Source organism: Agelaius tricolor, unplaced genomic scaffold, assembly GCF_023055355.1.
Source record: "Agelaius tricolor isolate 1412-34295 unplaced genomic scaffold, bAgeTri1.0.p SCAF_3, whole genome shotgun sequence".
Lineage (NCBI taxonomy): Eukaryota > Metazoa > Chordata > Aves > Passeriformes > Icteridae > Agelaius > Agelaius tricolor.
This window is the reverse complement of record NW_027269263.1, coordinates 57,235,842-57,253,294: the sequence shown is the minus strand read 5'-3', so window position 1 is coordinate 57,253,294 and position 17,453 is coordinate 57,235,842. Positions and strand designations below refer to the sequence as shown.

Genomic DNA, 17,453 nt, shown 5'->3' with positions numbered 1-17,453 from the left:
TCAGCCTTCCACCCTTCCTGCAGACCAGCTCATTTAATTATTCAGCACAATTTTAATTTGAGTTTGTTAGTCAGTGAGCTTGTTTCCATTCAAACACAGTCTAGCCACATTAAACTAATGTATTCATTTCTCAGCGAAAATCAGCAATTTCATTGTTTTGATGTTTATGGCTTATAAGCTTTTATTACGAAAATTAAAGGTTAGTCAAGCTCACTAAATACTTCAAGTCAAACTTTCATGCAGCCATGAAAATGTAAATAATAATAGGTGCAGAGCTGGTACTTGAAGTAAATGTTCCAGCTGCTAGGTACTCTGGCTGAGCTGGCTGTATAAAACATGGAGCGTGGTTGCAGTGATAGGGGTGATAAATCTGTGATCTTCTTTTGATTACTAACAGACCCATTTCTTCTACCCTCGTGCACAGGGAATGACCCTTAATCACCCAATCAGTCCTACTTGATGTTTCAGCACAGAGGACAGTGCTATAGAAATACAAGGACAAGTAGATACAAACAAGGGTAAGTGAGTTTTTAGTGTTAAATTTCCCTCACCAAAAGAAACGCTTTTCTCATCATGACTGGAAGCATGATTAGGTAGTGTCCTGCCTAATTTAATATGAAGTTAAGATAATGATAAGGGTTGTAGACAAAGAAACAAACCCCCCCAACAAAATAAGGATCTGTTTCTTTGCCAGTATATGGCTCAGTCACCAAAATGCATCTAAACTTAGCAGAGATGATCTCAAGATACAGCAGTATTCTTAATAAAAAAAGAAAGAAAAATGTTTAAGCATGTAAGTAGCTTCAGATTAGCAAAATCAGAGAAGATAAATCTGGGTCTTCACATAAAACCTTTTTCCATTTTTATATAGAATTGTAGAGGAAAATTCAGCAACCCAGTAAATTAACACATACCACATGATGCACTGTATTGTATTCTTGTCCTCATTAAAAACACCTATACCTCAAACCCCTACTCTAAGAGGATGTGTAAAACAAGCATTAAAAAGCTTGTTTTAAGAAAACCCTATTTCTCGTGTGCCCTAAAATTCACATAATTTTGAATTTCCATGTGATGTGTATTTGATGTGATGAGTACAGAACATGTTTTTATTCATTTAAATATATATGTATATGAATATATGTGTATATACACATATAAAAGCTGTCTGTGCACTCAATAGACATCCTATGAAAAAGAGAAAGCCAGGTAATTAAAAATTGCATCATTATGTATACATAAACAGATGTATACACATGTGCCTAGTATATATGCACACATTTGTACATGGAAACATACAGGTCTACACATATTTATTATTTCATATGGACAATATAAATTTTTGCTGTTGATGCTGCCTTAGCAAGTGTCAGATGTATGTTGGTATAAATGATTTCTTAGATATATGGGTACAAGTGAGATCAGAACTGAGACTACACTGAAAATGCAAAATCACAAAGCAAGAAACATGTGCTGGAACACCCAGCTGCTTATTATTACAGCACCACCCCAAGCAGTGGACATTATCTACTAAATGGATTTTTTGAGTAAGGCAGCTGTTAGTCTTTTTCTGAGATTGATTGAACTGCAACTTAGATGCTCACAGAGAATGATTTACTTCAGTTTATCTTAGGCTTCAGACACCTGGAATAAAAAAGCTGATGTTACAATTTCTAACAGAAACATGCTTTCTTTTGTTTCTCAGCTCTTGTTATGATGAATAATGTAACCAGAAAACAAGTGAACTTTCCCTGCAGTGGAGGAAGAGGAATGGCAGGGATTACTAAGAAGTCCTTACCATAACAGGAATCTGTGACAGAGCAGGAAGCTGCAAAATCTATTTGCAAGAAAGAGTCTTCATTGACAACGATGTCGGTGGTGACGACGTAGCGGGTGCTGGCTTTCTCAATGAACACCAGCGCGTCCCCCGCGGAGCCGCACACCGGCATCTTCGTCCCGCCAGGGTGGAGCAGCCACTTCCTGCTGTCCAGCGTGGTGAAATCATCTTCCAGTACGGTATTGCCAGAGATGTTTCCTCCTATAAGAATCTGAAAGATTAGGAAAGAAATTGTTATTGAAAAGGAGAAATGTCTAGGAGTCTTCACAAGCATATAAATGACATAGCAACCCGAGGGAGGAAGATTATACTCTGTGTATTTATTCTGCTGGTCCAAAATTGACAACATTACTTAGTAGAGAATTTAGGCCATGAGAAAGGGGAGTATCTCCTTCCTGTAAAGGAAAGAGATTGGCTCAGCTGTACAAATCTAAAATTCAGGGAGGTGACTTCCAATCTCAATGAAGTAAAACTGCTCACAGAAAAACTGTTACCAGAAACAAAGTGATTGCACTTTCCTAGTGATTATTCTGCTCTTCTATTATCTGGTGTGCTGCTATCAGATTGTGTCTGCTGATAGAAGTGGGGAAATAGCCTCTGTTTTGTCACTGACTAAAACATCGTTTTACTCTTCAATAGTAAGCAAGATAGAATTATTTTTCATTTCTTATTCTGAATTCAGTTTCTGATTGCTCTGAACAAATATAACTACATTCAGTGAAGATATCGAAACAATGAGTATTTTTTAACTTCTAAACAGAGGGATGGGAAGTAAAATTTTGTAACCACAATATTAAAATGACTGCTTAGGTTTCTCCTAACAATCTGAACTAACTTCTTTAAAAAAGAGTAATAAATATTAAAGCAAATTGTACTTGGACAACCAAATGACACTACTTAGAGCATAATCACTTTAGAGGTAAATCATTTGTGATTTATACCAAGTCATACAAAGTAATATAATAATCTTTATAGCAGAAAATCCCAATACGAAACTTTATTTTCATAAAATTGATATTGATATTCACAAGATTGATATTTTTCTATAGGCTTTTTCTGTTACATAATACCAAGCCAATTACATATTTGGATACATTTTAAATGAAGGTTTTTGAAGTTTGAAATCAGACTTGCATTCTGTGTGGTAAGGCCTCCTGCAATGTGAACCTGAGGCTCTACACACGTGTAAAATACTTTCCTAGAATCAAAATTCCAGGAAATTCATGGGGCAATCAGTGCTCCATGGAAATGGCGCATTAAAACCATGAGTTCATCAAACAGCAATTGTGCTCTAAATATCTTTTTACTAAGCATTTTTGCTTGTCTCAGTGAAACAATACATGCCAGAAAAAGGGAAACATTAGGACTGAATCCAGTCTAAGACTGTGTTAAAAGAAGAACCACCCACAGGGATTGCTCACCTGGTCGATGACCCAGGGGCTGTAGAAATGCCCATTCTCGGATGGCTGCCACCAGCGGAGCCGGGTGGAGCTGGAACGAGCCTTCAGGGGAACCTCCAGGGCAATGTAGCGTCCCACGTTGCTGGAGTTGCTGAAGAGGAACTCCTGGAGAAGGCTCCACGTGAGGCCCCCATTGAGTGAATACTGCAGCAGCACAGGCTGGCTCCTGGGGTCAGGCACCCCCTTGCCACATCCCAGTCTCATGAAGAACTGCACAAATCTAACAGGAAAAATCTTGCCACTCACCAGAAAGATCTATTTTCAAACAACGTCCTACACAGCGAACCAGAGAGCCTTGGAGTTTGTCTACTGACTAGCTCTGTATTTTCTAGCTCTTTTTAAGAGCCATCTTTAGGAGATCTTATGATTTCCTTTCCAAAGCTTCTAGAATATAACTAGACAGACAGGTGGTATGACAAAAATTCATTTTGCCTGTGTGGTAGTTTGCCAGGCATAAGAGGCTGAACAAAGCTGGTCATTTATGTTTTCAGCTTTTGTCTGCACAGCAGATGGTGTTGCAAGTATCAGAAACATAATCCTGGGTGAAATTTTTATCCCTGTATCCCATGAGTACAGATTTTAGTGGCAGAAAAGCAACTGTGCTCTAAGTAGATCATAATTTGCTACGAATTTGCTGAAATGCTTAAATTCAAAATAAGCATCCCAGTTTTCCACTGGCATAAACCAGAGAAAATCTGGACGGGAGAACAAAGCACATTTCACTTTCAGGGATCATTTTGTCCATTTTGTCAGCCTGGGAAATTTGTCTAAATTACAGCGTTTAAATGTGCTGGCTTCCCTGAAGCCAGCCCCAGCCACCCAGGGACAGCAGTGCTTTCATCCCCCAGTTAATTGGCTTCTCCAAAGCTGCACAATGGACTTGTATCAAACTGCGAAATCCCTCCCGTCAGCCGATGCTCACAAATAGCTCCACTGTGCTCTTGGAGTGGGGGGAGCCATGCTGTAATGATATTTACTTACTGGGCTTGCAGGGATATTACAAGTATTAATTCATGTTTGCACAGCTTTTGCACAGCTTTGGAGTGTTTTATCTGTACTAATTATTATTGCGTTAGTGCTGCCTGGCTCACGGTTAAATAAAATGGCGCAAAAGAAGTTTTATATCAAAAATCTTGTTCTGGTTTGATCTGCAGGTAGATCTGCTGGGAGTGGAGGCTGCAGAGATGCTGGGCAGACAAAGCTCCAATAAAATGCCGGGCTTACAAGTCAATTAATTCTAGTCCTTACTGCGACTCACAGTTTCCCTTGCTACTAGATAGAGCTGCTTTTGCTATAGATTATATCCACCTCCATGTCCCAGACATAACATATTGCTTGTGCTGTAAAGGAGCACTGGGTACCCTCATGGATCAACATATCAAATGTAATGGATTTGCTTCAGTGCTGGCAAGTCTTTCTGCCTCCTCAGATTTACTCCAACATTCGCCACATAATTCAAAGGAAATAAACCCAGGTGACCTTGTCTCTGTGGCATCTGATTTCTTTGCATTGCTATTCTTACATCTCAGATTTTACTAATGTAGTAATTACCCACCCAAATATAGGTAACACTATTTTTAAATATCTCCTTATCCCAAAGATATTTTGCAAAGGCTCTGCCTATTTTGAAAAGCAAAGTGTTTTCTGTCAATCTAGTAACACTCAAATGTGTGGATGTTCTTCTAGCAATTCAGAATTGAAAGGGGTTTGATCAGCTGTGATACCTAAAATATTCTCTCCTTACTGATATTTCATGTGGTGCAGTTTCAGCTACCAGTATCACCATGATGGTGATAAACTGTCCCCTGTGTTAAATTCTTTAAGACACAGATGTGATGGCAGTGGATTGCAGGGTCCACTTGATTTAAATGCCCAGGGGCTGAGTGTGGCTTGCAGCACTGACAGACATGGCTGCTTGCCTGTGCTCTTCAGGGGATCTCCTCATAAAGAAAAGGGAAGTTTCAATGTGACTACTGAGTCTAGCACCCTTAAAAAAATGGTTGTTCTCATCACTTCTGGCACAAATTGAAACCTCTCCCCAAGTCCTCTGTGGAACTTGGCACATCTGTGTCAAAGCCAGATCTGTTGTGCTTTGCAGGTGGTTGACAAAGTCAGTCTGCAAATGTAGAAAATCCCACTGCAATTACTTTAGGTTGCAAAACAGCAGCTCCCAGCAATGCCACTGCAGTGTGCCTTGCTGTTCAGAAAGAACATACAGTTATTTATTGATAACTGTTATTTTTCATAATCATATATACAAGAAATTGAGTGTTCAGCCTTGTTTTCCTAAGACAGAAGTCATTTATCTCCACATAACACCTTGAGGTCAATATTTGCAAATCCAGCTACAGACCATCATGGAGAAGAGACAAATAAATTTATGGTTCTTTGAACATGAGCAATAAGGACAACATAATTTAGTTAAATTATGGAGCAACTTACAAGACCTTTTGTATCTTTTGTTAAACAATCTTCTAATTTCAGAGTTGTCTAGAAATCAAATTAGTGCTGAGTATTGGGGTTTATTTTTACCAAGCTCTGAAAAAAGTTTGCTGTGAGGAATCTTACAAATTACAGGGGTCCTTAATATTACAAATCAATGAGGTTTAGCTAAGTGCTGATCTAGAACTTACATTGGTTAGATAATAGGCCTTTCTACTGACCATGAGTCTTTACAATTAAACCATCATTTAAAGCTTTAGTACCAATGCTGACAGGTAAAAAGTAGATAAAATGCCTGTTAAAAAGTTTCCCACAGAACATCAGAAAGAAATAGGGTGTTTATAAGAGACCAGTGAAAAAGTCTTGGAAGAAATGCAGTCTCCCCAAAGTAGTAATACAAGAATATCAGCTAAAATACAGAACAAATTAGAAAACAATGCCTATTTGTTAGCATGCTCACAATTGGGATGGAGTTTATTTCATATTAGTATAAATTTTTTTAATGTCTTGCTTAGCATGTCTCACTCATCACATGTCTCCTCTGCAGGCTGTAAAGAGACACCATAAACTGTAAATACACTAAAAATATTTGGTTTTCAATAGCTGGTGACAGCTTGATGGGAATTTCTCAGTGAATTATTGGAAACAAATGTGCACAATAAGTAAAAAAACAAGCTTCAGAAATGAAAGAATTATGAGATGACAAATGTAAGAATTATACTTTCAGCAGATACTCCTATTTCAGTAATGGCTCATAATACACCAGACTGTAAGAAAAGCAGAGCATTTCTCATGTTATGGATTTAGGAAACAAAAGCTTGCATCAACTACTGAATGTGTGGCATCAGTTTCCGGAATTCTTATTTAAGGGGAAAAAAGCAACATTTAAATGGTTAATGCAATGGTTAAAGTTCAATTTAAATTTAATTTATCATGGTGACAGTGGTTAAAACGGAGCATTTGCTAGTGTGAGTACCACAGAAGATGTCAGCTTGCTTTTGCTAGAGAAATATCACATCAGTATCATTCTTCAGTATAGCATTTCCTCAATGAAATCCTGAAAGAACTTTTGAAAGGTGTTACCTGGCTTGTGACAAATCTAGGTCTCGAGTCATCAGCATACGTAAACCTTCTTCGTTAAAGAAAAGGTTGTTTCCTCCAGACATGATACCACATTTCCTTGATGGCTTTCCACCACTCACAAGGAGGAATCTATCCGACTCCAGCTGACCTGAATACACAGTGAATACATATTTATGATTTACTCTGAAGTGCTCCTGCTGCAAGAGTGCTACTTCCAGAGGAAGAGACATAAATTAAAAATCCCACGCTGACGGAGAAATATTCAGTGTTTCCAATGCCGTGTATTCTAGAAAGCTGACACAAACCAAAACAAAATAAACCCAGAAGTATGAGATCTGGGATCTTTGTCTCCAGTTATTCACAAGGGTTTTCACCTTTCCTCATTTATCTTAAGGTAACAACAACATACTTGGGTCTATAAAGAAACTTTGGGTTCCAAAGTGGTAGCATGCAATCAAGGGCTGGCAAAGTTGAAAATGAGCAGCAGCAGCTGTGAAGGGATGGGTTTGGTTCACAGGCGCTGTTTTGTGAAAACACGCTCCTCTTGCCGTGCTTGCTCGCGGGGGAAGCCTCAGAGGGGTTTCAGAGTTGTATGCAGGGATGCTGTGTGCACCCAGGCACACAGGAGGCTTTGAGCTCCCCTCTGCCTTCCCTCTCTTGGGGTCTGCTGTGGCTGCTGAGCACTGGCTCCCACTACTGAGGCACTTGGTCTGCTCTGAATCCATGGTTGCTGTAGTAGGGCGAGTCAGATTTCCCTTGTAGTGAGAAATGACACGACCTTAAAGCCCTCTGTTGTTTGCCTCACTTGCAAATGCTCTGTCTGTGCTACCATCAAAACTACCATCAAAACATTGTTTACTTCCAAGTTTATTTTCTACATGTAGAGTTTCAGGAAGTTCTCTTTCAATGAAGATTTTGTAATCCAGCATTAACAGTGCTTTAGGCATTCACAAGTGGCACTTGCAAATGGCACCTGAACTACTTGGTTCATGGGAATACCCCCACGGCATAAATTCTAACCAGAAGCATGCAGAGGTGAGCAAGGCTGTTCTGTTTAACCCCTTGAACCCTGGGTTGCACTGAGATGGACAGGCAGTATTCAGAGGCCCCTCCCAAGAGAGATACCTTCGAAGTCATCCTTGAGGAAGTCAGCGTTCTTGGTGCTGATTTTGCAGGTTGGCCCCGAGTAGCCGGGGTCGCAGATGCACCTGGTGCCGTTGATGCAGCTGCCGTGCCCGTTGCACATCTCCTCACACTGGGGACCAATGTACACGTTGTCAATGGCCCAGGTCACAGGCTGGGACCCAGCAGGGTAAAATCCTTGGTACCACCTGAACCTCGCCAGCCTGAAAATGGCATAAAGTGTACTTATTTTAAATTATAGTTCCATCTTTTTTTTTTTGTATTCCATACATATACCATTATATGCACATATATATTATTCTTATTATTCTTTCTGTCAGAACTGGCTTGATAAATAGGTTAATTCTAGAAACTGACTGCTAGATCTAATTCCTTCAGTACCTCATGCATCTTTATGTTGACGTTCAACCCAAGTACTGACAGAAATAAAAATAACACTATTCATTAGCTGTAATCTCAAAACTGAATGACAGGCATGATTTTCAAAATTTAAAATCCAGCTACTCTTAACTCCATCATTCATGGGGAAGATGAATGGCCGTGGTCAGATGGATTCCCTTCTGCTTTGGTGTACAGTGTGTGAGTCAGACATGGCCACTTTCACCCTCTCCTGGAGAGTGAGATTCTAATTCATGCTCCCATTGTGCCCCCAGGGAGACTACCTGTAGGGGTGGAGTGGGAGGATCTCACCCTCAATTACCCAGAAAGGAAACATGATCTGTCATGTCACCAGGTATACAGCTTGCTTTCGGGCAGCTTAATCTTAAGCCAGGCTGATATTGCAAGTTGTTAATTTAAACTATGTTCTCCTTTGGGTGCTGTCCTGTCATTTTTCATTCATCTCCTAAGTGCTACTTGCATCAATGCTGCATATAAAAAGGAACCAACTGGGGAAGGAGGGAAAACAAATTGAGATGAGGAAAATACTTGAGAGACTAATTTTATTCCCAGTTGAGAAAACGTTTTAAGGGAGGAAGGAAACCAGAAGATTGAGAAGGGAGAAGCACTTAATTGCCTTGTGTGTTTAATGTGTCTTGTTAAAGACATCTAAATTCAGCAGGCAAATAAATTCCATAGGTAATTGTAGCTGACAAATTTTTTTCCTTGATTTGCTAAAAAGAAATTTTTGTGAGGGGATTTAGGTAACAACCAATAATTGACGGGTGGGGACACTACTAAGTGTCACAAGAAAGATGCACAAGAACCAGAGTTCTGCTGGAAGTCAAAATCATTGACTTTAGTGTGCCCTGAAAGGAAGGACACAAGTGTGAGGCTGGAGGTGTTGTAAGCTCCTCTTGAGAGTAGATCTCTGCCCCACAGGCTGGATTTTTTTTCTTGAGACAAGTCAGCTCCTCCTCTCAGGGTCACTCCTGGTGAGGATGAACCATGACTTGTGTCTGGAGCAGAGAGTGAACCATTGCTTATTTGGGGTTTTGTCTCTGGCTCAACAGGCACTGGACCTTTCCTTCAGGACATAACTGGAATACTAATTATTACTTACAGCTGTCTGCTGAGAACATATATTAATTTCTAAAATTACATATGTAGTGGAAATAACTTAAAATGTCTTCATCCTCAGTTAAAATATAAAACTCTGCACTTGGGGGATGGAAAGGCTGGGGGATTTTTTTAGAATTACACAATGAGGAAGGTTTGGATTTTTTTCTTGTTATTCCAGTAGATTCTGGTGGAGAAATCCCCCTTCAGCCCTCTAGCCCAGTGATTTAATGCACTGCATGTAAACTACTCTGCACTGCTGGGCAGGGCTGGCTGTCAGCCATGGGCTCCTGGCCTGGTGTGTTGGGGAAGAAATAGGAAGGAAAAACAGGATAGAAGCACTCAGGAACAGGGGACTAAATCAAAATCCTGGAAGGTTTAAATGAGTTAGGAGTCTGCACAGTCAAAATTTTTATTTGGAGGGATGCATTGATGGTTGGCTAAAGGGTAAAATAATTCTTTTGCACAAAACCAGGAAGTACAAGTGAGCTGCTGAAAGAGATGGTTACCTATTGCATGCTTGAAATATTAACTGTCATAAACCAGAAAACTCAAGTTTAAAATTTAAACATTTCCTTAAATTATTAAACAATCAGTCTTTCCAAACTTGACTCTTATTCCTTATATAGGTCTTTTCATACTTTCAGAGCACATATGGGGTCATTTATTTAGTGGAGGACCCATTGACTGCAGTAGTTTCATAAATACTCAGTCTCATATCTGCATAGATTCATAAAGTCTCATGGTTGCATAGCTCATTTTCATTCATACATGCTACAGTTTAATCATTAATGGTGTGAGCTTTTACATAAAGTGAGTTGATGCTAGATGACAGTTATTCCTGAAAAAGTAAACAGTAGTGTTTTTACTTTGAAAAGTTACATATTACTGTGCCTGCTAGCACATATTGTTTTTCTATGCTGTGTTATCATCCAGCCTGATTGACTGAGACATTATTTAGATCAGACCATTTCTTCATACTGAAGTGGAATCAAGCTTATACTAGCTCACATTTTACTGCATTTTCTTATGAAGCTCAAATTTCATGCAAGAACATCATCAGTGAATTCAAATGGCTGATGCAGTTCTGCAAAGAACACTCAGAGTATGCTAAGAACAGTCAGTTTTGTGTTAATTTCAACAAACAACTCTCTTCTATTAAATTATCACTAATTAAATAGAAGGTAATAGGAAGTTGCCTGTGGTTATTCTACACCAGCATTAGGCACAATATGATTTGGGGAATCACCTGAACACTAGCTAACATTCAGGGCAAAAAGCAGAGAAAAATTGGTCATTTGGTCTGCTCTAGTGCTGCAGTTTTTATGCACCACCCTTGTGCTGGGTGAAAACCAGAAATAAAAGCAAAGCAACGGGCAGCTGGGCAGGAACAGGAGCTGGACACTTACCCACAGAGGTGCAGCTTTCCAAAGTGAATGACCTCCCTCCTCCAGCCCTGGGTAGTGCCTGCGTAGTAAGTGCTGCTGGGGTGATGCTCAGTGGAGCAGAGGGAGCTGAGGTGGCTGCTGCTGCTGTAGCACAGGGGCAGCAGCAGGTGCCAGGTGGCCCCCAGGTCTCGTGAGAACTCCAGCTTCACTGGGTCAGCGGAGGAGCTGTCAGTGGTGCAGCCAATATTGATCTGGGGGCCAAGGCATCAAACACAGAAGGTGACACAGGGCAGACTGTGGCACTCCCAGTCATTCTTCTGCCTCCCCCATTTGGTGTGGTATTTGTTTAGCTCAGTAAAATGGTGATTTGGGAACCCACTTAACAACGGGGATGATGCACTCAGGACAGGCACAAGAACAGGAACTCTTGCACATTGCTCTCCTATCCAGGAGTATATCACACCATGGGTTATGATAAAATGAATGTGATAAGAATTCCCCAATAACTTCTACCTAGAGAAAACCAAAGTTAGAAAGGATAGCTGCTAACATTGCTGGAGTAAATGCACCAGCTCTTGCAGTCCTCTGGCAGGTACTGAAGTAATCACAGCATCAAGAAAATGTGCATTATTAAAAGCAGAAATATTAAAAAAAAAGTTAAGTGAAGCATTAACTTTTTGTTAATGCTGAGCTGTTAATTGCTGAGCTGCACTATGATCCTCTTTTATGTTAAATATGAAAAAAAAACCCCAAAATTTATCACCTCAATATATTCAGCTTTCACACTCACTACCATTGTTTCACACTCACTACCATCTATTTGTTCATGTATAATGGCAAACCCTAGAGCATCATAGCTGGACTGCATTTAGATTCAATGTCTTAGTTTGGCAGTGTCAGACTTCTCAGGGTGTGCTCACAAGATTCCTGATGTAAAGAACAGTAGAAAAGGCAGAACATGAAAACCAGTTCTACTACTAAAAAACCACAGACTGTTCAATACAGAATCTGAGACAGTGCAAGTTAGTTTGTTTTCCCGTTACACTGATATTTAGATCTTTGTATAATTTCAAATTGCTTTTGTAAAAGAAGACAAATTAGTTCTTTACAGAATGACTGTCATATAAAATAAGATGTACTGTACTTAGCACTCAACAAATAAAAACCAATTGCTGATTGCAAAGCCTGCATTAAAACTATGTAACATTTTAATATTTTTATATATCCTTTTAGCAAAAAAAGTGTCTTTGTAGCATTCTATTATGTTAAGAAAATCTATTTGTTTCTAAAACACAGTAATGCTTAGAACTGTGCATGAATGTTGAAAGTGTATCCTACATTGAATTTCCTTCATCACTCTTCAGTGCACATGAGTCCCATCAAGCTACATTTGACTAGAAGGGTTGTCTACTCATCTGGAAGCTTTGAGAGATGCTTGACCCAATATAGGTTTTGACTCTTGAGACACAGAGAGAAACTACTGCATTATGCATAACTCCTTCATTTACACTAATGTTCTCAAAAACGTGAGCTGAAAATGATGTTCCTACCACATATGGAAGTAAACATGTAGATTTTATGAGTTAATGCTATCAAGGCTTATGAATATCTTAAAGTCACCTCAAACATTTTTGTTCTACAGGCTGTAATCTATATTTTAAAAGAGGAAATGGTTTGCATTCAATAATTTATGAATTAGTTGCATGACAAATTGAAGAGTGCATGAGTACACAGCTAAACCTAATTTTCTTGGAAAACCCTTACTATCATTTTAGTAATTTTTATAAACTCCTATCATTTGCTGATTATTATGTAGCTCATATTAATGCAACAATATGCCACATTGCTGTTAAAAGCAGCCTGGTAACTCTGGCATGGCAATTTATGTGCCAGATTATTTTCCAGTTTCTTAATGACAATATAATGACCTCTCTAAACTAATAAATACTAACTGGTTACTCCCATCAATAGCTGCCCCAGGAAATGCACAGTTTAGATTCTAGGATAAGTCAGAAACACAGTTTAGTTTGGACTCTGTGCTGTCACTGAGGTGCCTGTTTCCACTGAGAGTATGAAACACAAAAATATGATCCTTATTCATGAACTTTCTTTAAAAAAGAAAATGGGATGACTTCAGGCCACAATAGCCAAAAACCAACTTCATCTAGAGCAGCTATGATATGGGCAGAAGGAAGGACAGCAGAAGCTTGTCTTTGAGAGAGTACAACAGTGCAGTTAAGCCAGCAGGTGGGAAAAATTATTTTTTACTGTCACAGATGAAGTTGTAGCTCTCCACTGGTGAGCATGTAGAAGTGCTGCACTCTTACCTGGAGCAGGCTGTGAAGTGGCAATTTGTACTCTCACTATATTTTGCTCATCCTCTTGCCTGCAGTAGTGACCCTCCAATGCATAGGACATGGACTTTAATGCTATCAGTGCAAGTATATAGGCATGGACAAAGTAGTAATTCAGGCAAGAAAGTAGAAGACTTTGAGGCAGAAATTTCCCTTATCTGTGTATTAAAAGCATCATGATACATTCACATGAGGGAGAGTAATGTCAAATCAATTAGAGGGGAAATTGGACAGGTTTCTCTATTTGGCAATCAGAACAGCTGGGCAAATTCACCAGGGCAGAATATAGAAGAACATGAAGCAAAAGGCAAAATAACTTTCTGAGGACAAGTACCTCAAATTGGATGATAGTATTTTCATTCACACTCAGGTCCCTTGTGGTAATGGAGTGCTCTCCAACTTCATTTGAAACAAACACCATAGCTGAATCTTCTTCCCTAAAAATCAAGGAGAGGAGTGCTTTAAACTCACTTTACAAAGTTACTTCTTTCTATTGTATTGCTGAGAGAATCTTACGGAGCTCTTTTAGATGAATATGGGCAATAAAGCCCAATGTTTCCACCAGGATAGAAAAACCAGTTCTCCTCTTTAGGACCGAAGTCAAAGGTATCCAAAAGGATAATGGGATTCTTCAGGTTATTTCCATCAATAATGAAGTCATCAATAATCCAGATTTCTTCTTTTTTGCCTACAAAGAAAATGGAAATATTCCTATTAAGATCTAATACTAATATTATTAGAGAGCAGAAAAGCAGCCAGTATTTATGGATTATATGAAGAGGAGGGTGCTAAAAGTGTGGGATCACTATTTTCACTTTCCATGAAAATAGTTTCCATACTGCTTTCCAGCTTGACCTTATGGAATTAACTTTTATTCCCTAAAATTTATAGAAGTCACAGCAAAACAAAGAGTGAAAAGCAATGGGTGTTGAACAATTATCTTATATTTAAATCATATTTATTTTGAAATTCTGTCATTGTCCTCTTCAATTAAGAGTCATCTAAAAGAGTAGTTGCTACACAGTCAAAGCAGCCTGAAAGTGCAATTTCATTCTACATCCTTGCACTCAGCAGCTTGTGTGTGCCTGGGAGGAGTTCTTCCATGGAGAAGGAAACTCTGGAACTCCTTCTCTCCAATGGGTTATGTATTCATATACGTCAGAAAATTGGTATTCTCAAACTGAAGAGGAAGGATTAAATTGACAGATCTTCTGGGTAGTGTTTTTTCATTTATCTAGAAGTGTTTGAGGTCATCAGAGGAAAGTATAGATAATTGTTTTAGGCAGGACACGTCAGAAAAATGAACTGAAACAGGATTGTCAGGACCAGATTTGAATTTCCTTTTTTGTGTTAGGGGTGTGCTAGGAGTTTGCCTACATGGAATAAACTGTTGCTGAATCACCATGTCTAAATGATTGCTGGAATTCTTTAGAGCTGTTGATGTCAGTTTCTGCTTGAAACTGTGCTCAGAGTAACTGAGAGCAGAGAAGAGCTTCCTTCAGCTGGCACATCTCCTGTAATCAGGAGGAAGGAGCTGTGTTCCTCTTGAGGTTTTCCAGTCCTTTACAATTTAATCAAAAGATTAACTGCTCACTACATACTCTTTCTAAATGGGTTTTTAATGCCTAGTTAATTCTGAGTAAGGTAGGCCCAGTTCCCATTTACACTTGGGACACTTTTGTATAATTGGAGCATCCTAATGGGGCCTCAGTGTGAGTGAGAATCATGCCCATTAAAAATAATGAGAAGAACCTGAGTGAAGTTAACTTTATTGGTGTTTCTTGATCTCCCACTCCCTCCAGGGCCAAAGCTGATGCTTTTCTGCACACAGTCCAGGGATATCAGGTGAAGGTACTTCACTTTAAAGCATTCAACTGCTTTTTAAGAACAGTAAACATAATCCTGCAGTAATTCTAATTGCAGGAGTTCAAACACAAAACCCCCATGATTTAAGAGTTTCTCGAATTGTTCAGTTCAAGAAATGCACTCTCTTAGAGAGGCTGAGCTGTGCAAACAGGGACCTGGCCTCTCAGGGGTGTGTCTTTTCCTCACCATTGTTGTAGGGCTGCCAGAGCCTGAAGCGCGTTGCGTTGCTTTGGGCTGCGTAGGGCAGAGGGACGTTGATAAAGAGCACATCTGTAGTCTGGGTGAAGTAAAACTCGTCTATCAGGTGCCAAGTGATGCCACCATTGACAGAATATTGCAGCAGGATGGAATGAGACCTCTCAGGGGTGCCTGGAGCATAAATGACATGGATTTATGTTCATTGCAATCCAGTAAGTTCAAGCAAGTATAAATGAAATTATGCTGCTCTGACGTCCATTACAAGTATGGGTTCCTTTAACAACAGCTTTAGTTATTGAGATGTTATATACACATTGTACACATATGACTTTCTGAGCTTTCCCTTGCTTGTCTGTCTGCAAAATGCAAACAAAACAGGGTCCAAATTTACACTACTGTTCATTAGACATATGACCATAGTTTGTTACTTAGATAAGAAGATATCTCACTGTTATACTTTTTGAGATTAGAATGCACCAGCTCCTTCTACTACAAACATATTCCAGTAATACAGCAAATATTTATTTGCTTGTTTTGTCCAGCTACAAGACATTATCATCACCATCTGTAGTACCCAAAAAAAAGACTCAGTCCCTATCCTCATAAATTGATGAGTCTGTGGCTCTCACTGCAGACACTAGGATCAGGATATTCATGCCAAGAAATAACATAATTGATGGAGAGCACTGAGGATATTTATTAGCATGTTTTAACAACAACAAAGCAATATTCTGTGCTTTAAACTGGGCCTAAAAGTCAGTGGAACTGACAGTAAAATTTGCATTTTCTAACTACCAGCTCCTCCTATTTTTTTTACTTAGAGCTTTAAAGAGTAAAAAACAAAAGCTCTTTACAGCCCTAGTTATTAACACATGCTAATTAGAGCCCAGCTCTCATTTTTGATGCTGGTTGCCATACACAAGCTCAGCCCCCAGCCTGTATTTGGCCTGTGCCTAACTTGCTGTCCAGGAATACCAGTGTCCAAGTGATGGCATCTCTGAGCTGAGGTCTCACTCAGACAAATTTACACTCTCTGCTCCCTTCATGGTGCGGCACAGTCATGGCATTTCCCCAAAAACTCAGTCAGGAACCAGCAGAAGGAAAGGACTAAGGGACAGCTTCTTCATCCCTGACGCACTGTGTGTTACTGTTGCAAGCTTTTCCCATGTTTCCCGTGTTAAATGAAGCACATTTGCTGAAACCAAGTGCCTGGTGCAGATGCTGCTGCTCCCCTCTGCTCCTGTGCTAAGTATTCAACTGCTGTGGAGCAGAGCAGGGAGGAGCTGTTTGCAGTCAGGAGCTGATTTCAGCTTATCTGTGGCAATTAACAGTAAACAACACACTGCTTTTAAAACTCACAGCTGAGAGATATGCCCAGCCATATCAACTTGTATTCAACATTAGGGGGCTTGTTGGGACCAAGTCCTGGATCCACCAGTAGTGCTAACAAGTGATACAGATTCAATAAGGAGCAATTTCTCCTGGGGTTTCATGGTCTCACTCCTTGTGGGTCAAGGGTCAAAATCCAAGCTTGAACCTTTGGCTACTCCTCCCTTTGGAGCAATATTTTTACTCACTTTATTTTAAAATATTTTTATCAATGATCATATGAAGAAATGTTACCAAGGCATAATTTTGTAAAAGAAGTCTTCACAAAGACTTCGTTTATAAACATGGAATATTTGGCATGTTATCATTTTGGGGGATGTTATGTTTTTGGCTGTTACAGTTTTCTCTCTTTTTGATAAAGTACTAAACCCAGTAATAAATAGTCCAATATATATGATTAAATGCCCATTAAAGAAAATCAATAATAATTCACAAAGAGCTATATTTTCACTCATCCACACACAGATTTGACTAACACACTTATTTAGGAAGAAAGAGAGGGTTCCAAACTATTTACAGGCTGTTGGTAAATGTTGAGTCAGTTAGGGTCCAGTCCCAGAGCACTGAGCTTACCATAGAAACTATGGACATCTTCCTTACACCAGAGTGAGAGGAGTTTTTCAACATTCAGAGTTCAGCCTGGAAGTGCCAATTCTATCAGAAAATTTGGGGAAAACTTCTGAAATTGCATGGGAGTGGCTCAAACCTTCAAGCAGTTTAGTGGTTCTCCATCATGTCACTCCAGACTTGGATATAATTATTTTTTAAAGCCAAGGATGGCAAGGCCTTGGAGCAG

The 17,453-nt window shown here is 39.4% G+C and overlaps 1 protein-coding gene across 2 annotated transcripts in view; it reads right to left on the bottom strand.

Moving 5' to 3' along the window:
- Positions 1 to 17,453, bottom strand: part of RELN (reelin) — a 283,789-nt gene that overhangs the window by 32,658 nt on the left and 233,678 nt on the right. For both annotated transcript variants that reach the window (XM_071423955.1, XM_071423956.1), the window contains exons 38-45: positions 15,257 to 15,439; positions 13,721 to 13,892; positions 13,539 to 13,641; positions 10,872 to 11,101; positions 7,948 to 8,168; positions 6,823 to 6,970; positions 3,259 to 3,517; positions 1,799 to 2,048 (exon numbers count right to left, since the gene is read on the bottom strand). In XM_071423955.1, the coding sequence (XP_071280056.1) occupies positions 1,799 to 2,048; positions 3,259 to 3,517; positions 6,823 to 6,970; positions 7,948 to 8,168; positions 10,872 to 11,101; positions 13,539 to 13,641; positions 13,721 to 13,892; positions 15,257 to 15,439 (1,566 nt within the window). The remainder of the gene's footprint in view (positions 1 to 1,798; positions 2,049 to 3,258; positions 3,518 to 6,822; positions 6,971 to 7,947; positions 8,169 to 10,871; positions 11,102 to 13,538; positions 13,642 to 13,720; positions 13,893 to 15,256; positions 15,440 to 17,453) is intronic.